A 26457-nucleotide genomic window follows, 5' to 3' on the forward strand; every position below is an offset into this window, starting at 1 on the left:
TCTAACTCACTATGTTGCTCTAAAGAAATCAAAGTAAAATATTATTTTTTAAATTTGAAAGTGCATTTTATCTCTGATCCTAAAAACATGTTGTTTCTAATGAAGTTTAAAATGGCTATTCTATTCGGCCGCTTTCAAGCTCCTAATTCGCAATTCCTCTATTAATGCAGTTTACAATATAATATTTCCACACTGCCCTGTAACCTTTGCGAAAGTCATCGCGATCGCTCTGAAAGCGAAAGTGATCGCGATCGCTATGACGCGCTAAAGCACAGTTTTCAAAGTGCTGCTGGCGGCCAGCTGCGCGCGTGCACGATCACGTGAACGCAAGCGCTAGGCCAGCCAGCAGCACTTTGAAAACTCACATAGAAAATGTGTCTCCGAGCCGGCGCATGCGCTGGGCCCAGCGAGACCTAAAAACATGGACGCGCAGCCCGAAAGTGAAAGAGACCGTGCACCCATCCCCCCAAGAATTCTGATAACCCCATCCCTCCTCGCCAAATTCTTCAGTGCTCTGTTGAAATATTTGAAAATGTACAGTGTGGGAGTAAAGGGAAGCTAGGAGGGCGAGCCGGGCAAGTGCGTGCTTGAAACTGGTGTAGTGCTTAGTGAGGTGTGTGTCAACAGCAGCACTGTGTGTGTGGGGGAATGCAAGCGCCTAGAGGTCATTGAGCTTGCATTGCTGTTAACGCTGCATGTGTAATGGCCTCTAGGCGCTTGTATGAACAGGGTGCTGGTGAGAGATCTTGCTCATGGTACTGCAAGCACTTGTATGATGATTGTGTGATGCTGATAAGTAATTATTAGCACTGCATACTGAATAGCCTCCAGGCGCCTGCATGAACAGGATGCTGGTGAGAAGTAGTGATTTACTTGCAGTGCAGTCTCAATGCACCGTAGGCACTTGTCTGGTAAGCGTATGATGTTGAGCAGTACCGAATGATTAGCACTGCATTTCGAAAGGCCTCCTTGCGCTTGAGTGAAATGCGTGCTACGAGAGTCACCGATTAATTAGCCCTGAAACGGAATGTCCTCTACGGGCAGGGACGAATTGTGTGTTAGTCATAGGGAGAGAATTATAATACTTTTACTGAGTTTTATATAGCTCGGAGTTGACCCGAACCACCAGCTGCACATTCATTTTTTGTTGTTGTTGTGCACGGGGATTTGCCCAGAATCACAGGATGTTGAGCGTCCCTGCCGATACTCGAAACCGGTTCCCCAGCTTCAAGTTCGACTGCTCTAGCCGTTAGGCCACATCCTCTCCCCTACCGGACTGCTTACCGGACAGAGGTACTGAGTGACAGGCAAGCTGAAAGGCCTCTCGGAGCCTTTAAGAAATCGGTAGTGGTGAGAGCTGCTCAGTTATCAGCAGTTCAAACAGAATGGCCTCTAGGCGCTTGTTTGAGCTGGGTGCTGTGAGATATATCAGATTGTTACTCAAATAATTTGAACATGCTTCCTCTACCACAAAAGGATGATAGGCGGAGGACGGGAACACAACAGTAGCCACGCCTGTGACCACGGGGTCAAACTCATGTCCCTGCCCTGGGGCAGGAGTACGGCCGTCTGTCCGATCCAATGGAACGTGCTTGTGGAGCACAGGTCTTCCCTCTGCGTGAGTTGGAGGGGTGTCCAAGAGGCATGAGGCTGTGGCAAAGAGGAGGGGGCGGTCTAATGGCAGGGGCTTTCGCAGTCACTTAATACCTCTCTCTAAAAACCTATACAATTGTAGAAATATACTGCTTGAAACATCCTTTTAAATTGGACAATGTAACTTCGTTCAACGTCTGAAAAACTAAAGTATGCTAATGTGAGCAGATAAAGGCAACTGTCGGATTAAAATACTTGGATGTAATACACTTGCATCCCTCACAATTCCTTTTTGAGGAAACAGGCGAGACAGAAAAGAGCGGAAGTGAAAGCAGAGCGAGGCCAACAAAGGGAGGGGCAGGGCTCCTTAATGGAGCAGGGAGGGGATGGGTGGGGGCTCTTCTTAGTGCTTAGTGGGGTGTGTCAACAGCAGCACTGTGTGTAGGGGAATGCAGTGTGTGCTCTAGTGAAGTGAATCCAAGCACAGGGTTTGCATATAAAACACGCCTGTGATTAGCAACAAAAAAACCGAAACCTATTGCATTTTCAATGCTTGTTACTGTTGAGCTCCCATTATTACAGCAAACATTGCCTGCAGCCAGCAAATACAAACGCATGCTGTCTCCCGTACCTTGCAAAATAATCATGCAGCGTCTTTACAAGTTCAAAACGGGCCTTATTTGCAAATGTGGGCCATTTTTTTTAGCTACTGGGGGACACTTTTAATTTGGTTCCCCCTGGCTACTTTTTTGTCCCAGTCCGACCCTGCCCTTGTCCCACGGACAAATTCAATCGAACTGTTCGTTCTGCTATGGTTGTGGTCAGTGAGATAAGCTAGGGGTGATGAATGAGCGAAGAGTTGTTACCCAACTGCTGCTGGAAGAAAAATATCCGTTATCGTCCAACGAGAGTACAGGAAACCAAAGAGAGCTGGGCCATGCCTCGTAGGCAGTATTTTCCACGGTGCCACGCGCCAGCGATGTGTTTATTAATAATGGATTGAGGGTACTCCCCCACAGACCGCGTCAAGGCAAGGGTCAGAGTTCACGATCCCCATGACACTTCTCAAAGGTCAGTCATCCACGATAGAGACGCTATACTTCCCCAGCCCCCTTCCTTCCTCCTCCCCCGTGCAGCAAGCCGCGAGACATTTCCACTCCAGTGTTCAGCTTTGGTACCTACCTGCATGCGGATGCCATCGCTAACCTTTCCACAGATGGGTACAGCACGACGCCGCAGTAAACAGAAATTTAATCCATTTATGATTAATATAAATCTAAGAACTAAATTATCTGAAGCTGCGTGTGTGTCTGCGGCTCCGAACCAAGAAAAAACCAGGGTCAGGCAGGCAAAAAAAAAAAAAACGATCATAAAAGCGATCGCTAATGTAAAAATAAAAAATAAAAACACGCGTGCGAGTGGAGCACGCGCTCACCACTGCGAGCCATATGTGTTTTCAATTATCGCACCCGTGTCTGGGCACGACAATTGAAAACATATGGGCTTTGGTGCGCGTAACAGACACCAATAGGCCATGGCCGGAGCAATGCGCCCGCCTTTGGCCTATTGCGTGCTCTGTTTTAAAAAAACACGCACACAAAGCCCAATAGCGGAACCCAAAAGGAAAAGCACACGCACGAGCGTGTGCGATTCCAGGGTCCGTTTTCAAACCCCGGACAAAAGGGCACTGGCCTGCACGAGCACTGCTACGCAGTGCAACGCAGGGCGCGAGCCCTAAAAACTAGGACTAATACAAGTAAGAAACCCAGGTCAATGTGCCAGGAGTCTCTTTGACCAGTGTCAAGACCCACAAAGCATTGATGGAGATAAATATTCAATTTCCAGAGCCAGGATCCCGGATTGCTGCTTCCTTACAGGTGAGGGCAACCTGAAAAGGACCCCTGCAAGGAGAGCTGTAGGCTGCCTATTGAATAGAGGAGCTGTGCTGGAGAAAGGTGATTGGTGGATTACAACCCCAAGTGAGAAGCCTGCCTTGTGAGGTCATCAGCCCTTCTGACTAGTAAGTAAGGACCGGTGCAAGAGAATTGGACCCTAACCCTCCTCGGTGGAAGAGGCCAACTCACTGAGCAGAAGATTCACTGAAAGTGTGTCCAGGAGGAGGTACGACCATAACAGGTACTGGAAGTGTGCCCAGGAGGAGGTATGAGCAGAAGAGGTACTGGAAGTGTGCCCATGGAGGAAGTACGAGCAGAAGAGGTCCTGGAAGGGTGCCCAGGAGGAGGTATGAGCAGAAGACGTACTGGAAGTGTGCCCATGGAGGAAGTACGAGCAGAAGGGATGCTGGAAGTGTGCCCAGAAGGAGGTACGAGCAGAAGAGGTACTGGAAGTGTGCCCATGGAGGAAGTACGAGCAGAAGAGGTACTGGAAGTGTGCCCAGGAGGAGGAGGTATGAGCAGGAGAGGTACTGGAAGTGTGCCCAGGAGGAGGTATGATCAGAAGAGGTACTGGAAGTATGCCTAGGAGGAAGTACGAGCAGAAGAGGTACTGGAAGTGTTCCCAGGAGGAGGAGGTATGAGCAGAAGAGGTACTGGAAGTGTGCCCAGGAGGAAGTACGAGCAGAAGAGGTACTGGAAGTGTGCCCAGGAGGAGGAGGTATGAGCAGAAGAGGTACTGGAAGTGTGCCCATGGAGGAAGTACGAGCAGAGGAGGTACTGGAAGTGTGCCCATGAAGGAAGTACGAGCAGAAGGGATGCTGGAAGTGTGCCCATGGAGGAAGTACGAGCAGAAGGGATGCTGGAAGTATGCCCAGGAGGAGGAGGTATGAGCAGAAGAGGTACTGGAAGTGTGCCCAGGAGGAGGAGGTATGAGCAGAAGAGGTACTGGAAGCATGCCCAGGAGGAAGTACGAGCAGAAGAGGTACTGGAAGTGTGCCCAGGAGGAGGAGGTATGAGCAGAAGAGGTACTGGAAGTGTGCCCAGGAGGAGGAGGTATGAGCAGAAGAGGTACTGGAAGTGTGCCCAGGAGGAAGTACGAGCAGAAGGGATGCTGGAAGTGTGCCCAGGAGGAGGAGGTACGAACAGAAGGATTACGAGAAGAGTGCCCTGAAGGAGAAGTTAAAAACCGAAGGGGTAGTGGAAGAGTGCCCTGCAAGAGGAGGAAAAGGCAGAAGAGGAACCATAAGAGTGGCCTGCAGTAGGAAGTACAAGCCAATGGGGTACTATAAGAGTTCTCTGCAGGGGGAGGCGGTACAAGAAGAATGAGCACTAGAAGAGTGCCCTGCAAAAGGTGGAGGTACCGGCAGAAGGAGTAGTTGAGGAGTGCGTGTAAGTGGAAGCCATCTAGGAAATGAGGTCACACCCGCCCAGGAAGAACAAAGAACTGTGACCACCTCTTGTGCAGTTATGGACTTTTAAAGGATCTGCTTCTGTGAAACTCCTGCCAATTACTGGATTAATTCATCGCAGAATGGGGTGCGCTGTTGGAGTGAAGAGGCTGAGATGGGAGACCCTCTATAACATTTTGGAAAAGAACCAGGCATGAACAGAGGATTTCGAGTATTCTACTCTTTATGACAAGTTGCCTATGACCTGCATGCAGAGTGGCTAATTTACACGTTCATGTCAGAATAAGGACTCAAGCGCACTGTTTAGAGGATGACACCAGATTCAAAGTAAAAGTGTCCTCACTATAAATAGATAATAACTCTAAGAGAGTATGTAAACAATTGAAGAAATAATTGGGAAACACTATTGGTTCAATGTTTACAACCGTGAACCCCAGTGCGCTGTAGCTGCTATATTGATTCACAGCAAATGACTTCACCTCGATGACCACTCTCAGAGGACCAGCATTTGTGATATGATACTCTGTGACATCAGAGCTTTTAGGAAGACCTGAGCATAAGACTATCATGGTAATTTATGACCATCAATGACGTAAATTGTGTTTTAAGTTCAATATGATTCAGAATGTGTCAAAAAAATATCTTTCTAGTAAACATTGACTTTTTTTTGTATACCTAATAATCATATTGTTTGTTATTTACATGTCTCTCTAAAATTCTACGCTCTTTGAGGGTACCTCTCCCCACATCTGTGTATTGTCTATTGAAATTCTAAGATAGTAGAATTACTGCCCTAGTGGGAAGTGACAAGCGCAGGACCACTATCATCAGATAACCCAAACATATAGGACCGTTTGAGTTCATCAACAGGTCATGGGCCATCGTCCTCAACTGACACAAGAGGTTCATCACCAGGTCAGGAGTCATCTTCCTGTAACTGTAAGAGAGGCTACATCAAAAGGTCACGTGAGAGCATCCTAGACTGAGTCGCAAGGTCATATCAACGGGTCCAGGTCCATCATTCTAGCAGGGGGCAAGAGTGGTCCTCTCTGTAAGAAGGATGAGCCACCCTGGATTGTGGGTCTTACCGGTCCCACTTCATTTCTCATCACTGACAGAGAACTATACGCCAAACCTTTAGCTACATTGGTGATGGTGGGCTTGATTCCCAAATTGGTCACCCAGGGAAACATAGCTTTACTATCTATTGTTTGTAGCAACATTGACAGGTCATGGTGTAGTGAATCAGCCACTTTTGTGGTCTGACACCCTATGATGACCCTCAACCACTACCGTTCTGTACTGACTTAAGTGTGTTCTGTCTTTTAGTGGAATAGTCTTTCCAAGAATAGAAGGTATGGGGTGTTGAGGTGCAGTGCTGTGGGTGGTGGTGCACACATGTGCTGAATGTTGTATACTGAGGGATTAAGTGTATAATGTTATTTGGGTTAGGTGAATTATGACTTTGACCTATTGGCTTTGACGTGGTCTAATGTCATTCTGCCTTCTGACTTTACCTTGCTTCAAACTTTTCTGTGTGCACAGTGGTGCTTGTAAGTTGTGTGGATGAGAATTATAGGTGCTCCTTTGACATGGTCTCATGTCATCTTGCTTTTCAATTCCATCCTGCTCTGGGCCTTTGTGTGCATGGCTTAACTAACTCTGAAGCCATTTTCTGTCTCCTGCACGAAGCGCATTTTACTGACTAGAGAGAACTGGTTCTTATCAGAGGAATGTACATGGTTTGACTTTTAGTCATAACAGGGGCCTGATCAACCCTTGCTCTGACCTTGAAGCAAGCTGGTACTGGCTCTCATGAGAACTAGGGGGCGTGGCTTGCTAGAAGCTTCGCTGTGTTTTGAATGTGTATTAAAAAGGGGAGTCTACACTGGCTCGGTGGAAGTTCATCCGTGGAGCAGACGTGCTGTCATGGAAAAGTGGGGTCACCTCTGAGCTTTCGCCCGGTTCAAGCAATGGACTCCCCTTGAACAAAGTGGGGTGAAATGATGGAGCAGTAGGTGAGGTGTCTCTGCTACTAACTGTCTCTTGATTCTTTACTGATTATTTCCTTCCCTTCTTATTTTCTGATTCTTATATCCATATATATGTATATTTCTAAATATATATTTGCCTTGATTGGGTTTCAATCATACTATTGATATGTTAGAGTCTGCTATGTTAGGTGCATTTGGCTTACTGGGTGGTGCTATTTACAAATAAATACATCCCAGATATACCAATTCATCTTTTCCTTGTAGCAGGAGGTGTGGACTCTTCTTGGCCAAGTATTCTGTTGTAGAAGGATGGGGGATTTCCCTTCTAGCAGGTAATTGTGTTATAGGAAGTTGGCGCTACTCCTCACAAGTGATGCGCAAATTATTGTTTTCTTGCCTTGCCTTTGGGGGAGTGTTGAAAGTTTGCCCACCTTAGGAAGTGCTGTGTATATGTTATATTCCATAAGTTTGGAACTGATATTCTCTCCCTGGGAAAGTGACGGTACATTCCTTGGTCCAGGGGAGATCTATGGTTTGTCATTACATTTTTGGCGTAGTCGGCAGGATATGAACGTTGATTTAAAAGGGGAAGAAATATGTTTTGGTTTTTTTAGAAATTGAAAGCAGACTCTTAGATATCAATTGATTTATTTGAATGGGGGTAGCCCATATGATGTGCTGGCTCGTGAAGTGAGCTAATTGTGCTGAGTTAGAATTGGTGTGTGTGTGTTTAAGTGTGTTTTGTAAAAAGTGCTTATAAATAGCTTGCTACGTGAGGCAGAAAGGGCTGGATCCCTTTCAAGTGTTTGTTAAGGAATGCATATCAAATGTTTTCAGTTGCAAAGTGAATGTAAAATGTCAGAGCATAACTCTGAAGCGTGGGACTCCCTCGTGATTCCAGACTCCGGAGTTGCCATGAAGGTTGTTAATCAGCAGGAGATTAATGACATTTTAGACAGAGACAGCGGTGTTATTTTAAATGTGTTGGTTAATATGCATCAAACATGTTAGCATTTGCTAAAAGAACGTAGTGAGTTGAAAACAGAGCTAGTTGATGCCCAGTTTGAAAATATATCTTTGAAGACAGAATTAAACGTGTACCAGGCTGTGAAGCTGTTTACTTTGACGAGCCAGAATGATTCAGATGTGATAAATGTTACAGAGAATGCAGTCAGTCTACGAGCTACACAGATGGTTTTAATTAATTCTTCTGAGGAGCTTTCTCAGCCAGAAAGGAATGTGCATGAAAGTAAACAGACTAATGTTTTAGGCTTAACGATCACCGGTTGTGGACATAAATTAGACATGACAGTGAATGATACATTTTGCTTCGAAAGAGAAATGCAACAATATGATTTTGGATGTGAACAGCAGATTGTGTACAATGATTACAGGAAAGTGCAGGAAAATGAAAGGTTACTTTTAAATTCAGATGCTGGACAAATGCAGATGATTCTGTGGTTTCTGGCACCAAAAGATACTGGACAGAACAGCGTTAGAGAAAATGTGGTTTGCCTATGGGAGATTGCAATGGTTATTAAGTGGCATGTACAGATAGACAAACAGTTTGCACAGGATTTAATAGAAGGTCCTGAGGTGGAGTTTGAAACACAAGATTCCCCAGTGAAGGTGCCCCATGTTACAAAGGAAATTAATTTGAAACAGTACAGAATGCCAGATGGCGTGCAGGGATCAGTGAGATCATGCAGGGCTTGACAGATTGAGGTGGTGACAATTCTTGGCGCATGACAGATGATTATTGGGAATTGGACAAATATATACCTTCTTTGACTGATGCTGTCCCAGATATAGTTACAGAAGTAGCATGGGACTTGATATGTGACTTTTGATATTGCCAATGCTTTTTTCTTTTTGATATGTCAAGACAAGAGCAGTTTAGTTTAGTTTTTTTCATGAGGTGTTAGACTAATGACAGTTAAGAATTTGCTTGAATTAGTTAGACAGAATGGGGGAGCATTTTCAGATTAAAGAATGTGAAGTCTTGCTGGAGGTCAGGCATGTAAAGAGTTGTTCATTTGAAAGCGTCTTTCAGATTGATGTTTGGGAGGCTTGCTAAGGTGCAGGTACTTATCCTCCCCCCCCCCCATTAGGAGAGTCGCAGAGCAGATAGGAGCAGAGGAGCAGACGAAAGTTGGCAGGAATGCAGTTCACTTCGGCTTTGGAGGAGATAAGGTGCGAGCTAGAGACAGCCGAGAAGTCTCTGCTTGTTATGTTTGGCGAGGGGCCATTTGGTGTCCGCAGAGATTTGTGAAGGGGGGCAGCACCTGTGAGGGGTGCAGTGAGAGAAGTGAGAGAAGGAGACTGCCCCAGCCCTTCTTGCTATGTATAGAAAAAGAAAGATTTTACCAAGAATTCAGAGGCTAAAGCGTTGGTAGTATTCTTAGACAATTCCCCAGAGCTGGAGGACAGCTATGCAGACAGAAATTAAAATATTGTATTTTTAGAAATGCAAAACGGAAGAAGTGTACTTTTGAAAAATGTTTTTTGCAAGAAGAGTGATGCTTGTTTCTTTTTCAGATTCGCCCAGTTCTCCGCGTGTGAGTGGGACTTCCTTCTCCCGTGTGAGTGGGGCCTAACTCTCCCCCCCCCCCTCTCCCCGCCCCTCCCCCCCCAAGCCTGGAGTGATCGCCAGATTGGACGGTGGTGGCTGATGCCTGTAGCTGACCAGAATGGATGGGGTCCTCCCTTGCCAAGGAGATAAAGATGCAGATATATACCGGAGAGCATGATGGAGTGCTTCTTTCCAAGCAGAGGGATCAGCAGCGTGTGGAACGGTTTCCCTCACGTGAGGTCGAATTTACATGCATGACGGCTGTGTGTCTTTCACACAGGGTAACTCCTTATATAAAAGTGAAGAAGAGGGAACTACAGGATGTGCTTTGCCAGAACTGTTTTATCAACGTGAAGTTCAGATGCGATGGGAGACGGCTGTGTGTTTTTTCACACAGAAGGACTGTTTTTGTTTTTATGAATGAAGACCTATAGAGACGCTTTTCTGCGATCGGCGTAGATATTTTCTGAGTTAGTGAACACTAATAACCTGTAGCTGTTGCTACAATATATGAGTTTGGCAGTAGAGTTTCCAGTTTAACCATTAGAGGCATTAGGAGCATTCAAAAGCTTGATTCATTTATTTTGTGTATTCATTTAAACATGTATCCAGATTAGGCCTGGGCGGCAAATTCCGTTCCGTTCGCGGAATTTGCGGAATTTGGGTAATTTCGCGTTCCGCGGAAAACGCGAAATTGCCCAAAAATCTGCGTTCCGCGACTTCGCGAAATTTTTTGCTTGTTCGCGTTCTCAATATGCGTGTTCGCGAGATATTTCACCCCGAGCACGCAAACAGCGATCGCGAACAGGAAAAAAGTATCGCAAACAAGCAATTCCGCGTGTTCGCGGAATTTCTGCGTGTTCGCGGAGATTTTTTACCGTTTCGCGGAGATTTGCGTAACGCGATTCCGCGAATTCCGCCCACCCCTAATCCAGATATCTATGAGCTATTTCTAGATGCACCTTAGTTATTGCTTTTACATGTATTTAGAGAATGCAGACTTTATTTGCTCTAAAGTGATTATCATATACTTTTGATGAGTTTTTCAGTTTTGCAATGGAGCATTTCGATCATAGTTGCTTTTTAGTCATGATTTGTTTTGAATTATGTATTTTTGTGTAGCCACTTCAACACATGAGTTGCTGTTTCAACATGTGCTTTTTAGTAGTTGTGACTTTTAATTTAGAAATGTGGTTTTAAATGGTTTTGCTTTCAATTGAGATATGCAGTGCTTTAATGATAGTTTTGTTTTTCAGTTATGTAATACAGTTGCTATTTGCTAGATTTTGTTTTTGACATATGTGAATGGTGATGATCAAGGGTCATGGGGTGCAATGTTGTGAATCAGTCCCTTTTGTGGTCTGACACCCTATGATGACCCTCAACCACCACCATTCTGTACTGACTTAAGTGTGTTCTGTCTTTTAGTGGAATAGTCTTTCCAAGAATAGAAGGTATAGGATGTTGAGGTGCAGTGCTGTGGGTGGTGGTGCACACATGTGCTGAATGTTGTATACTGAGGGATTAAGTGTATAATGTTATTTGGGTTAGGTGAATTATGACTTTGACCTATTGGCTTTGACGTGGTCTAATGTCATTCTGCCTTCTGACTTTACCTTGCTTCAAACTTTTCTGTGTGCACAGTGGTGCTTGTAAGTTGTGTGGATGAGAATTATAGGTGCTCCTTTGACATGGTCTCATGTCATCTTGCTTTTCAATTCCATCCTGCTCTGGGCCTTTGTGTGCATGGCTTAACTAACTCTGAAGCCATTTTCTGTCTCCTGCACGAAGCGCATTTTACTGACTAGAGGGAACTGGTTCTTATCAGAGGAATGTACATGGTTTGACTTTTAGTCATAACAGGGGCTTGATCAACCCTTGCTCTGACCTTGAAGCAAGCTGGTACTGGCTCTCATGAGAACTAGGGGGCGTGGCTTGCTAGAAGCTTCGCTGTGTTTTGAATGTGTATTAAAAAGGGGAGTCTACACTGGCTCAGTGGAAGTTCATCCGTGGAGCAGACGTGCTGTCATGGAAAAGTGGTGTCACCTCTGAGCTTTCGCCCGGTTCAAGCAATGGACTCCCCTTGAACAAAGTGGGGTGAAATGATGGAGCAGTAGGTGAGGTGTCTCTGCTACTAACTGTCTCTTGATTCTTTACTGATTATTTCCTTCCCTTCTTATTTTCTGATTATTATATCCATATATATGTATATTTCTAAATATATATTTGCCTTGATTGGGTTTCAATCATACTATTGATATGTTAGAGTCTGCTATGTTAGGTGCATTTGGCTTACTGGGTGGTGCTATTTACAAATAAATACATCCCAGATATACCAATTCGTCTTTTCCTTGTAGCAGGAGGTGTGGACTCTTCTTGGCCAAGTATTCTGTTGTAGAAGGATGGGGGATTTCCCTTCTAGCAGGTAATTGTGTTATAGGAAGTTGGCGCTACTCCTCACAAGTGATGCGCAAATTTTTGTTTTCTTTCCTTGCCTTTGGGGGAGTGTTGAAAGTTTGCCCACCTTAGGAAGTGCTGTGTATATGTTATATTCCATAAGTTTGGAACTGATATTCTCTCCCTGGGAAAGTGACGGTACATTCCTTGGTCCAGGGGAGATCTAAGGTTTGTCATTACACATGGTCATTATAAACTACTTCAACTTAGACTGTTTCAGAACTGGCTGTGAAACCAGAGAATGATGTTCCCTGTTGCCCTCAAAGGGATGTTCCCTGTGGCCCTCGAACGGATGTTCCCTGTCGCCCTCGAAGGGATGCTCCCTGTCGCCCTCGAAGGGATGCTCCCTGTCGTCCCTGAAGGGATGCTCCCTGTCCCCCTCGGGGGGGATGCTCCCTGTCACCCTCGGTGGGATGTTCTGCATGCTCTCTGTCAATCTCCGAGTGATGCTCTCTGTCACCCTCAGAGGGATGCTCTCTGTCAATCTCCGAGTGATGCTATCTGTCACCCTCGGAGGGATGCTCTCTGTCACCCTCGGAGGGATGCTCTCTGTCACCCTCAGAGGGATGCTCTCTGTCACCCTCATCTAGTGCCATTTACATGGAGTGATTTCTCATGAAGCTTCTGGGTTGTAAACTAATCAACCTATCAGAGCAGAGCATCACTGTCAAAAGTGACAGCGTATGACCACAATGAGGAGGTTTAAACCTCTAATCCCACCCTGAGCCAAATTGGTGAGGAATTTGGTTGCCGTTCACGGTTTCATGATAATCCAGTTATAAATCAAATTTCTGTTGCTGGCGGGCAGCAATTTGCAGACATTCATGTCACATACTCTGTAATATGACCAAGGGTTACATGTGATATAAAATTGTCACTCTTCAAACTAAAGCGTTTCGGGCTCAATCTCAATCTTTATCTGGGGCGGAAAAAAACAGTGAGCTTGTCATTCCCTATTCCAAATGCCTAGTTATATAGCTGTTCACCCAAACAAAAGATCGGTGCACGCAAACGTAAGTGGCCATCTGTCTCAGGAAAAAAGTAACTACTTTAGAACAGAAATATTTTCAAACTTCTTAGAAAAGGAGGAATTTTTTTTTTTTCAATTCTCTAAGATGCTGGGTCAACTTTTTTCACAATTTTCTCTTTCATTTCCATGTTAATTACTGTAACTGGAATTGCCTGGTGTTTTGCATTAACAACGATCTCTACAGCCTCCTCATGTCAACTGATGCCACACCCAACCATCCGCTCACCACATGGAAACTGCGCACCACAGCCATCATGAATAACCCTGGACGTAGTTCGCATAGTAGCGCTACGCGTAGCTACGCGAAGTGCACTTCGCACTACGCGAGATCCGCGTATCACTATGCGAACTGCGTAGTGCGCTGTTCGCCATGATTGCACAGTGCCGGATGCTTGTCCGCACTGTGCAATCATTGAAAACGGCATCTTGCACAGTGCGAGCTGTCGTTTTCTGCTGCTCTAATAGATTTTTACTCGAGCGGCAGCTTTCTCAACGCGGACTGGTAGTTTCTCATTGCGAGCGGTCGCGACCACTCGCAATGAGAAACCTGACCTCCCCGCATTGAGAATCTCGCTGGGAGGTTTATTTTCCACGCTCGCGATCGGCAACTTGATGTTGCTGATCGCGAACGAGGAAAAAGTCTCGCCGGGATGTCATTTTGTTCACTCGCAGTCGCCCATATTGGTGATGAGGACCGCAGGGCGAGCAAAAAATGCCAACTACGCTACGCGATTTTGCACTGTACTACATGCAATCAAGCGCGAAGTAGCACAAACTACGCAAACTTTGCGAGCGTAGCGTAGTTGTCTGCCCAGGGTTAATCATGAACTCCATCCACTCTGGAGCACCCACGGACCCCTGCCCCCACCACCTCTAGTCTCAACACATTCATCAACAGAGCCACCTTTAGTGATCAATGGAAACATGCAGAGGTCAAACCGCTCCTCGAGATACCCTCCGCCGACCCCAGCAAACTCAAGAACTACCGCCCCATCTCTCTGCTCCCCTTCCCAGCCAAAGTCCCTGAGAAGGGGATCAATCGCCAACTCACGAGCACCTGGAGAGCAGCAATCTGCTGGACACCTCCCAAGCTAGCTTCCACGCCCACCACGGCACAGAGACTGCCCTGACCACCGATGACAGTAGGTCCCTCCTCAACCGTGGGGAGACAGCTGCCGTGATCCCTTTCGACCTCTCAGCAGCATTCGACACCGTATCTCACGACACCCTCATCAAAAGAATCCACCACATCTGGATCCAGGGAGACACCCTCAAATGGATCACATCCTTCCTTACAGGACAAACCCAAAAGATCTTCCAACCACCCTCCACTTCGGAACCCAAGAGCATAATCTGCAGCGTCCTTCAAGGCTGCTCAAGTCAGCCCCACCCTGATCAACACGTACATGACGCCTTTGGTCGACATCGTCAGAACCCACGGCCTCAACATCATATCCTACACAGACGATGCCCATTCTCTCGCTCACAGAAAACCCTTCCACCACCAGGGCCAACTCCCACAACTGCATGACGAGCCTCACCGACTGGATGAAGATCTACTGCCTGAAGCTCAACATGGATAAGACGGAAGTGTTGATTTTCTGAGAATAACACCTCTCGGTGGAACGACACCCGATGGCCCTCCTAACTCAGACGCACACCCACACTGAGAGACCACACACGCAACCTCAGCATCATCCTGGACAGCAAACACACCATGAAACGCCAGATCAATGCAGTCTCCTCTGTCTGATTCCTCACCCTCCACATGCTCCAAAAGATCTTCAGATGGCTCCCCATCAACACCAGGTAAGCTGTCACTCAAGTTCAAGTCACCAGCTGGCTGGACTACGGCAGCGCGTTCTACGCAGGACTCATCATCCAACTACTGAAGAGACTCCAGACGATACAGAACTCACCTGCCGGACTCATCCTGGACCTTCCTGGGAGGAACCACACCCCACAACTCAGGAACCTCCACTGACTCTCCATCCAGAAAAGATGCCAATTCAAGATGTTGACCGACGCCTATAAGGCCATCCACAACCAAGGGCCAGCATACATCAACGTACGCCTGAACCTCCACCAACCCTCCAGACACCTGCCCTTCACCTCCGTCGCTCACACTCTCCACATCCGCCGAAGCAACAGTGGAGAATGTTCCTTCTCCTACCTCACAGCAAAGTCCTGGAACGACCTCCCCCTGCACCTCCGAACATCATCCTCTCTCCCTGATTTCAGAAAAGGAATCGAGGCCTGGCTTTTCATCTGATCCCAGCAAGAGCCCAGTGCCTGGATACCCTCACGGGTGATTAGCCGTGCTCTACAAATCCAAGTTTATTGATTGATTGATATCTCACCTTCAGGAGTTCCCACGCTGGGGCCTCACACTTCTTTTCCATTGCTGTTATCAGGGCGTTGAGAGAGGTGATCTGATTGGACCGTTTGGTGATATTTGCATTTTCTACCATGGTGATTTTCTTCTCCATCTCCTCCAGTTTTTCACAAAGTGTTTGCTCGTGTTCTTTCAGGAATTGCCGAAGTTTTTCAAACCCAGATTCAATTTTATTCTTCTCAGTTCTTAACTTGTCCTGTCAGAAGCAAAGACACAAAAGCTGGTTAGATATTAAAAAGCTTCCTAAAAGCTGCCCCTAGAGTGGGAGTTATGGGGGAAGGGTGGAGGGATTGAAATCTATTTAAAAAAATCAGAACACTAGCTTGCTTCTCCCAATTTCTGAACTGCAGCCTCTTACTACCTTCACTTTTACTGTCTTACATCCTTCTCCCACTCCTGCTCGCCCCCTGTCCTCAGACACCTCAAGAACTGTGGGGAGGTCAGAATTTGTGAGGCTGCAGAGAAGTTAGATCCATGAATAAAGTATAAGGAAGCGAACCCACCGCAGGCAGAGACAGTCAAAGACCCAGAGGCAGGCTGAGTGGAGACTGGCTGAAGTCAAGTGTGAGTGGATATGACTGGCACAATAGAATGCAAATGGGGGGGGGGGGGCAGGAAGTTTGAGCCCTTGGGATGAAAGAGAGGATGCAGGTGGTGTGCAGGCTGCCCATGTCCTGCCAGGACTCTGGAAATGTTCGCTCAGAAGGAGACGCAGAGGGTGTGTCCTACTAAGGCTCTCATACAGAGTGAGGGGGAATCACTGGTGTGGGTTTTTCCCGTTCAGAATCATTAAAATTCAGAATCATTAAAAAATGATGCGTATTCTGTTATTGAATGGAGAACTACCAGATAAATCAATGTTACTGCACTAGTTTCTGTCAGTAATTCAGCAATTCCTATAGAAGATGGGTGAGGAGTTTGGTTAGAAATCTGTTCTTACCTTAAGATAAGAGACTGTGTGTTATCAGGTGAGGTATGTCACACTGTAGCTTAGAGCAGGAGCCTGTGTTATCAGGTGAAGTATGTCACACTGTAGCTTAAGGCAGGATTGTGTGTGCTATCAGGTGAGGTCTGTCACACCGTGGCTTAGAGCAGGAGCCTGTGTGTTATCAGGTGATATATGTCACACTGTGACCTAGAGCAGGAACCTGTGTGTTATCAGGTGAGGTTTGTCACACTGTACCTTACAGCAGGAGCCTGTGTGTTATCAGGTGAGGTCTGTCACACTGTACCTTACAGCAGGAGCCTGTGTGTTATCAGGTGAGGTCTGTCACTCTGTACCTTACAGCAGGAGCCTGTGTGTTTTCAATTGAGGTATGTCACACTGTAGCTTGCAGCAGGAGCCTGTGTGTTTTCAATTGAGGTATGTCACACTGTAGCTTAGAGCAGGAGCCTGTGTGTTTTCAATTGAGGTGTGTCACACTGTAGCTTGCAGCAGGAACCAGTGTGTTATCAGGTGAGGTACGTCACACTGTAGCTTAGAGCGGGAGCCTGTGTGTTGTCAGGTGAGGTATGTCACACTGTAGCTAGGAGCCTGTGTGTTATCAGGTGAAGTATGTCACACTGCAGCCTAGAGCAGGAGCCTGTGTGTTATCCGGTGAGGTATGTCACATTGCAGCTTCGGAGGCTGTGTGTTATCAGGTGAGGTGTGTCATTCTGTGGCTTAGAGCAGGAGCCTGCGTGTTATCAGGTGAGGTATGTCACACTGTTGATAGGAACATGTGTGTTATCAGGTGAGGTACGTCACACTGTGGCTTAGAGCAGTAGCCTGTGTGTTATCAGTTGAGCTACGTCACACTGTAGCTTAGAGCAGGAGCCTGTGTGTTATCAGGTGAGGTTTGTCACACTGTAGCTAGGAGCCTGTGTGTTATCAGGTGAGGTGCGTCACACTGTAGCTTAGAGCAGGAGCCTGTGTGTTATCAGGTGAGGTTTGTCACACTGTAGCTTAGAGCGGGAGCCTGTGTGTTATTAGGTGGGGTATGACACGTCACACTGTGCTTAGAGCAGGAGCCTGTGTGTTATCAGGTGAGGTTTGTCACACTGTAGCTTAGAGCAGGAGCCTGTGTGTTATCAGGTGAGGTACGTCACTCTGTAGCTTACAGCAGGAGCCTGTGTGTTGTCAGGTGAGGTATGTCACACTGTGGCTTAGAGCAGGAGCCTGTGTGTTATCAGGTGAGGTTTGTCACTCTGTGGCTTAGAGCAGGAGCCTGTGTGTTATCAGGTGAGGTGTGTCACACCGTAGCTTAAGGCAGGATTGTGTGTGCTATCAGGTGAGGTCTGTCACACCGTGGCTTAGAGCAGGAGCCTGTGTGTTATCAGGTGAAGTATGTCACACCGTAGCTTAGAGCTGGAGCCTGTGTGTTATCAGGTGAGGTTTGTCACACTGTGGCTTAGAGCAGGAGCCTGTGTGTTATCAGGTGAGGTATGTCACACTGTGGCTTAGAGCAGGAGCCTGTGTGTTGTCAGGTGAGGTATGTCACACTGTGGCTTAGAGCAGGAGCCTGTGTGTTATTAGTGAGGTATGTCACACTGTGGCTTAGAGCAGGAGCCTGTGTGTTGTCAGGTGAGGTATGTCACACTGTTTCTAGGAGCCTGTGTGTTATCAGGTGAGGTTTGTCACACTGTGGCTTAGAGCAGGAGCCTGTGTGTTATCAGGTGAGGTTTGTCACTCTGTAGCTTAGAGCAGGAGCCTGTGTGTTATCAGGTGAGGTATGTCACTCCTGTGGTGTGTCACTAGTATACAGGTAGACAGTTGTGCTCCTGTGCTGTGTCACTAGTTTACAGTAAGAGGGTTGTGCTCCTGTGATGTGTCACTAGTATACAGGTAGAGGGTTCTGCTCCTGTGCTGGGCACTAGTATACAGGTAGAGGGTTCTGCTCCTGTGCTGGGCACTAGTATACAGGTAGTGCCAATTAAGTCATCTTAATGAATTTGCTGAAGAAACACGGATCAGTCATAGTCTCTAAGGAAACAACACGTTTGCAATAATTGTTTTAGAGATATTTAAAGGTGTGAACCATGACAAATCTAATATGCAGCATATTTTGCTAAGTTTTTAATATCATTGGCATATATGTTGCATACAGAATTGTAATAATGAAAGTTTATGTTATTAAATTGAGAAACGTATACCTCATCACTACCATGATTAATTAAGGTTCTGTGAGTTTGATACAATGCAGGAACCTTTAGCCCGCTCAAGATGAAGGAAAGGTCTTTTGTGACATCGGGGGAGGGGGAGGGACATATCAATTATATGCTTCACTGTTGATTTAAAGGAATCCCCTCTCATAGTCAATTTTTAATTCAGAGTCCTCTTCCTTGTTGTAGTGACCTATAAGGCTCTTCGTCAGGACAGGGTTCCCAGCTTCAGGACCTGTTCACAGTCTGCATCCTAGAGAGTGACTGGACACATAATGTCCTGCAATAGGGTAAGGGGCGACTGCCAATGACAACCATAGTTCTCTGTCAAGTTGTGAACACGGTGTTTCTATCCTCTGTGGACCTCTGTAGCAGCCTTCATCAGGACAGGGAGTTGGGGGATCTGTTGGCGATGTGAAAATTCTACCATCTGGGTCCCAGAGCGTGATTGGGTAATTATTGTCCTGCACCAGGGAAAGCCCACAGAAGGTAGACAGTGATCTGTACGGTAGGGTATGTTAGGACGGGAATGTCTTCAGAATGATAAACAGGCGTGTATGCCCGCAGTGAGTGCCTGACTGTATGTGAAACTGGTATCCTGACCTTGCCTGGCCTTGTAATCCTGCCACTATAACTTGTGCATAATCCTAGGCCTATCCTTGATAATGTGAGTTTCAGACCCTGTTTGCTGATGTGGAGGGGCGCGGCAAGTGTGCACTCATGACCGAGATGACACTACTTCCCTTGTCCTGAGTTAGCCACCTAATGTGGTGGTGGCAGCGTACCACGTTTTGTGGATCATTAGTTATGACCCGACCTCTTTCCTGTGTCCGATGAGAGTGCAGTCTATTGTACTGCTTTGGTGTGAGCCCCAGACCCATGTGCTAACCTTCCGTGTGCCTGTCCAGTGCACGTGTGTACAGTGGATGTGCAGCACATGTAAGGTAATAGGAATCTGTGTATAGTGAGAGTCCGAGTAGTGGGTCCAGTGGCATCCATTTTGTATCCCTCTGGCACAAGATGGAGGATGGATATAGCTTTCCAAGACATGGAAGTGCATTGACTGCATTCCTGTGGCTTGAGGGTGGAGATCCAGACACTAAAGTGAGTGAGGATGGAGACAGGGCTACCCTTGGGATTGAAGTTTAAGTCCTTACTAGCAAAGCGCTGCTGATTAGTTCTTCCTGTGCACTGCCTTTGAGTAGATGGTAATAGTGGCGGGTGGGACAGCAGCTTTTGTTGTTAGGACGGGAATTATTTTAGCAGGACCTGCTCTTTTGTCCCTCATTACTGCTTCAGGAAGGCTGGTGACAGCGAGGTGCAGAGATCTCACACTTCATTGTGCCTCTGTTTAGGATACTCCTGCTTGACGCCAGCATCTTTGCTGCCCCCTGAGAGTGTCATCACCTTGCACAAAGACAGTGTCTTAGAGATAGCTTGAATATTATATTTGAAAAAGAATCAACTAAAACCAGTTCCAAAGCCTGAGAGCGGATCTGCTTCCCCCATCTCCAAAATGAGTACAATAAAGTAGGACTCAAATCCCCCGCTTTCGAGATCATCTTGACCAAGGATGGGAGTGCTTTGTACAGTACCCGGATCGCTGTGTGACATGGGCTGGTGTCTGCACAACAGACTGTCTCCCAGAGCTGAGGGAAAAGCACCTGAAGTCTGCATCACATTGAGGAAGAGCTAAGGACCTGCCTAGTACCCAGGAGCCTGCATCACTTTCAGGAAGAGCTGAGGACCTGCCGGGCACCTAGGAGCCTGCATCACTTTCAGGAAGAGCTGAGGACCTGCCTAGCACCCAGGAGCCTGCATCACTTTCAGGAAGAGCTGAGGACCTGCTGGGCACCTAGGAGCCTGCATCACTTTCAGGAAGAGCTGAGGACCTGCCTAGCACCTAGGAGCCGGCATCACTTTCAGGAAGAGCTGAGGACCTGCCTAGCACCTAGGAGCCTGCATCACTTTCAGGAAGCGCTGAGGATATGTCTAGCATCTAGGAGCCTGCATCACTTTCAGGAAGCGCTAAGGACCTGCCTAGCACCTAGGAGCCTGCATCACTTTCAGGAAGAGCTGAGGACCTGCCTAGCACCTAGGAGCCTGCATCACTTTCAGGAAGAGCTGAGGACCTGCCGAGCACCTAGGAGCCTGTATCACTTTCAGGAAGGACTGAGGACCTGCCTAGCACCTAGGAGCCTGCATCACTTTCCGGAAGAGCTGAGGACCTGCCTAGCACCTAGGAGCCTGCATCACTTTCAGGAAGCGCTGAGGATCTGTCTAGCACCTAGGAGCCTGCATCACTTTCAGGAAGCGCTGAGGATCTGTCTAGCACCTAGGAGCCTGCATCACTTTCCGGAAGAGCTGAGGACCTGCCTAGCACCTAGGAGCCTGCATCACTTTCAGGAAGAGCTGAGGACCTGCCTGGCACCTAGGAGCCTGCATCACTTTCAGGAAGGACTGAGGACCTGCCTAGCACCCAGGAGCCTGCATCACTTTCAGGAAGGACTGAGGACCTGCCTAGCACCTAGGAGCCTGCATCACTTTCCGGAAGAGCTGAGGACCTGCCTAGCACCTAGGAGCCTGCATCACTTTCAGGAAGCGCTGAGGATCTGTCTAGCACCTAGGAGCCTGCATCACTTTCAGGAAGCGCTGAGGATCTGTCTAGCACCTAGGAGCCTGCATCACTTTTAGGAAGAGCTGAGGACCTGCCTAGCACCTAGGAGCCTGCATCACTTTCAGGAAGAGCTGAGGACCTGCCTGGCACCTAGGAGCCTGCATCACTTTCAGGAAGGACTGAGGACCTGCCTAGCACCTAGGAGCCTGCATCACTTTCAGGAAGGACTGAGGACCTGCCTAGCACCTAGGAGCCTGCATCACTTTCAGGAAGAGCTGAGGACCTGCCTGGCACCTAGGAGCCTGCATCACTTTCAGGAAGGACTGAGGACCTGCCTAGCACCTAGGAGCCTGCATCACTTTCAGGAAGGACTGAGGACCTGCCTAGCACCTAGGAGCCTGCATCACTTTCAGGAAGGACTGAGGACCTGCCTAGCACCTAGGGGCCTGCATCACTTTCAGGAAGGACTGTGGACCTGCCTAGCACCCCGGAGCCTGCATCACTTTCAGGAAGAGCTGAGGATCTGTCTAGCACCTAGGAGCCTGCATCACTTTCAGAAAGCGCTGAGGATCTGTCTAGCACCCCGGAGCCTGCATCACTTTCAGGAAGAGCTGAGGACCTGCCTAGCACCTAGGAGCCTGCCGGTGAGAGAGGGAAGGAGAGTGTCACGTGCTGAAAGAGTACTGCCTGTCGAGGAGAGAAGCCCAGCATATCCTCGGCATGAGAAACACCCAGAGAAAGTGACTGCCGGTCGGAGACAGGACAAGAGTTATATGTGTTGTGTGGGATCTCCCGGAGCAGCGCCGAATCGTTCAAGTGAGAATCACCATTGGGTGGTACGATGCCCTGATAAGTGCCTGCTGCTGCCTGATATCAAACCTGCCTAAAAAGAACCACCAGCAACCTTGATGGAAAAAACTGATCCGGCCTGGGAAGCCGCAACTGCCAATCATGACCATCCGCTGAAGACTAGACCCTGAGGCTGCAACTACTATGAGCGAGTATCTGTGTGCAACTGGCTAGGAGGCCACAACGGTCAAAGACGAGTGTCGCCATGCAGGCCTAATGAGGCTTCCCTACAGATCCGCGTAGCTGACTCCGCTGTTACAGGTATAGCAGGGCAGAGAAATCTGCAGTCTGAGAATTATAGTTTTTGCCTGTGTGAACTCATTGAGGCAAAAGCCATTGAACTGATTTATGCAGCAGCCAGTGGGGTGACCCAGAGTAAACTGAGTCCGTGCTTGAATAAAGCCTATGCCCATATGACATCAACCAATCAAACAGGATTTATAGAACGCAGCTAATCACCTACAAGGGTATCTGGGCGCTCAGAACATACAGGAGACCACAGACATTAAAAATTCTACAGAGGGCGAAGGGCACCAGAGAGGATGCTGTGCTTTTTGGGGGATTGTACATTGCAACCCTGCAACTGTATTTTTATTAAACTGTGTGGTGTTTCCCTTTATTTGGGCTTAAAGGACTTTATTTCTTAAGAACAGGGCTGGACATAACATTATTGTGTCTGTTGGTTGACTGTTGAGTTCTGAATGCCTGCCCCGCCCTCCACCTCCGTGAGAAGCCTTTGACTGCTCGACCTCGCTATCCTGGGAGTCAAGGGCAGAGAGGGTTGTCCCTGACCCAGTGTCAAGCCATAGTAGGACAGACTTCAGGACACCAGAGGCAAATGACCTCAGTAGTACACATTCACAGATGAATATCTCCAGACTGTGTATACACAAACCCAGCAGATTCACTCTCACATAGGCACACCCATACATACACATATTCACACAGAGATGCATATGTAATCTCACTGATGTAAAACTCCAGACCTATGCACACACAAGCTCACAGATGCACACACATACAGACTGATATATAACTCCAGACCTATGCACACACAAGCTCACAGATGCACACACATACAGACTGATGTATAACTCCAGACCTATGCACACACAAGCTCACAGATGCACACACATACAGACTGATGTATAACTCCAGACCTGTGCACACACAAGCTCACAGACGCACACCATACAGACTGATGTATAACTCCAGACCTGTGCGCACACAAGCTCAGAGAAGCACACACATACAGACTGATGTATTACTCCAGACCTATGCACACACAAGCTCACAGACGCACACACATACAGACTGATGTATAACTCCAGACCTGTGCACACACAAGCTCACAGACGCACACACATACAGACTGATGTATTACTCCAGACCTATGCACACACAAGCTCACAGACGCACACACATACAGACTGATGTATAACTCCAGACCTGTGCACACACAAGCTCACAGACGCACACCATATAGACTGATGTATAACTCCAGACCTGTGCGCACACACAAGCTCACAGACGCACACACATACAGACTGATGTATAACTCCAGACCTATGCACACACAAGCTTACAGACGCACACACTTACAGACTGATGTGTAACTCCAGACCTATGCACACACAAGCTCACGGACGCACACACATACAGACTGATGTATAACTCCAGACCTGTGCACACACAAGCTCACAGACGCACATACATACAGACTGATGTATAACTCCAGACCTGTGCACACATAAGCTCACAGACGCACAAACTTACAGACTGATGTGTAACTCCAGACCTACACACACAAGCTCACAGACGCACACACATACAGGCTGATGTATAACTTTAGACCTGTGCACACACAAGCTCACAGACGCACACACATACAGACTGATGTATAACTCCAGACCTATGCACACACAAGCTCACATACGCACACACACAGAGATGCCATGTTTTTGCCAACTCACAAATACCACCAGATAATGTGATAAGCAAACCCCCTAGACAGGCATTCACATATGCAAGTACAAACCCACAGCCAATAAATCCAGACTGAACCATACACAACCCTCAAACACACATGTACAGATATGAGCACATGCATCTGGATACTCTATGGCTCAACATATATACATGCATACGAAGACACACAGAAACATTCGTTCCTGCCCTCAAAAACACACAAACACAGAGATGAGTAGACATGCATGCACTCCCATGAATAACTCCAGGGCCATCCATACATGAATACATAATTAAACACGTACACCTAAGCATGAATATGCACGCACACACATACGGGTGCGCATACAAACACACACACTGGTATATACTCACAGCCAGCTAATGCGATATCTGTGCACACACACACACCAGTATGTAAGTACTTACTTAAGGTCAGAAGAGTAATTCTTGTTTTTATTTATTTTTGGACGAACCCTTGGCTGATTTCAGCCCCAATATCCAAGCACAGTGACCCCGGTCAGTATATTTATTTGGAGGGGACCATGACTCAGTCTGTAGGGCGACTCATCAGCCTCTGTGTGTCACAACAAACACATGGCACAGACACATACAGACACACAGAGACACAGCACTCCCTGCAGCCACTCACCCTCATGGTTTTATATTGTTCCTCTTCCTTGACTTTAGACTCCAGAATATATTCCTCCTCTGTCTTCAGAAGCTGCAGCCACTCCTGAAATTTTACCTGCAGGGATGAGAGCGCAAGAAATAAGTGTATATTTGTAGAGTTTGGTCTTACTCACAAAAAAGAGTCACTACAGTATCTGCCACACATGCCCAGACTGTATATACCAGTCATACATTAATAGTGTAAGTACCAGCCACACATATGCAGATTGTAAGTACTAGTCACACATATCAGGGTTGTGAGCACCAGCGCCAGTGTCACAGACAAGGACACAGACAACGGTGTCACTTCTTTGGTCCTGTTCTTGCCTAGAAAGACACTGTGCTCACTTTAAGCCTAACTGCATGGAAAGATTTAGACTTGGCACTACTTTAAAAAACAATTTTTGTCCTAGAGACATTATGACATATTTTAGAACAACACACAACCATGTGAATAACCATGTATGCAGCCCATATACCAAGAATAAACAGGAAGCATTTTTGGCTAAAAGAATGGAAAAGGTACATTATATGTGAATTTCTGAATTGATGTTCATTAATGCATACTGTGCAGTGATACAACCTAGTTTCAACCTTCAGCCTGGTTCACACCCTCCTTCACGCACATCCTGGGCGTCCTCATCCCTAAAATTAGATGCTTCCATACATAGATCACACACTCAAACCAGGACGAGGGAGGCTTGAAGTCCTACACAGGACATTCTGACCCTCACTGTTAGTAATTCTACAAGACTCAACTCTTTCAACCTTCCCTCCTGCTATTGACCTCTATCAATCTCCAAAACAGCATCCTCAGTATACACTAACGGCCTCCATTCAACGCAGCCACCGCACATTCTTCGAAGACTTCCACTTCCAACACAAGATACATGAAGGAAGCCTTCTACACACTTCTAAAGACACTGGAAATGAAACAACTCATCAATAGCCCAACACAAAGTCAACACACCAGGCCTCATTCTATCAGCATCTCCTAATACCTGCGGCTACACACCTATAGCCCTCGACTGGACTGACCACCTTTCCATCCTCCACTGGCCAGACCACCTTTCCATCCTCAACTGGACTGACCACCTTTCCATCCTCAACTGGATAGACCACCTTTCCATCCTCAACTGGACAGACCACCTTTCCATCCTCAACTGGATAGACCTCCTTTCCATCCTCAACTGGACCGACCACATCTCCGTCCTCAACTGGACCGACCACCTCTCCGTCCTCAACTGGACCGACCACATCTCCGTCCTCAACTGGACCGACCACCTCTCCGTCCTCAACTGGACCGACCTCCTTTGCATCCTTAACTGGACCAATGCATATACTACACCTGAGTATCAAGGACAATCGAAAAGAAGAATAGTTACCTTCCACTCCATCAGACTTCCTTCTGTAATACATTCAATGACCTGCCAGACACTTCAGACCACCACAGATGTCAGAGCGTAACGAAAACAAACGTGCCATACGAAGACAGGAGAAGCCAAACACCCTACTAAAAACACTAGCTATAACTGCAGGTCCTTCATCGTAGCAGCTAAATTCTTTTACTACCAAACCACCATCAGTGAGGCAACCATCAGAAGCAAAGCCCTCTTCAAGGCTGTCAAGCATTGAACCAATCCTCTCTCAGAACCCACAGTCCCTGCATCAGTCGACAAATGCAATGCCATCAAACAAATCAGATCAACATTATCACCACCTCCACTCTCGCTCCGCTTCCAACCATCCCCCATTGCCACGCCACCCAATGGATCTTCTTCAATCCAGTCTCACGCATGGATCTCCCCAATAACCTAAACTCTAGTCTAAGAAACCTCCGAGGAAGACGAGCCCCTTCCTTCATC

The 26457-nt window shown here is 47.2% G+C and overlaps 1 protein-coding gene across 2 annotated transcripts in view; it reads right to left on the reverse strand.

Moving 5' to 3' along the window:
- Positions 1-26457, reverse strand: part of LOC146869622 (E3 ubiquitin-protein ligase TRIM39-like) — a 111197-nt gene that overhangs the window by 80169 nt on the left and 4571 nt on the right. For both annotated transcript variants that reach the window (XM_085608707.1, XM_085608698.1), the window contains exons 2-3: positions 24573-24668; positions 15311-15541 (exon numbers count right to left, since the gene is read on the reverse strand). In XM_085608707.1, the coding sequence (XP_085464833.1) occupies positions 15311-15541; positions 24573-24668 (327 nt within the window). The remainder of the gene's footprint in view (positions 1-15310; positions 15542-24572; positions 24669-26457) is intronic.

The sequence above is a fragment of the Triturus cristatus genome, chromosome 1_1 (assembly GCF_964204655.1).
Source record: "Triturus cristatus chromosome 1_1, aTriCri1.1, whole genome shotgun sequence".
In the NCBI taxonomy this organism is placed as follows: domain Eukaryota; kingdom Metazoa; phylum Chordata; class Amphibia; order Caudata; family Salamandridae; genus Triturus; species Triturus cristatus.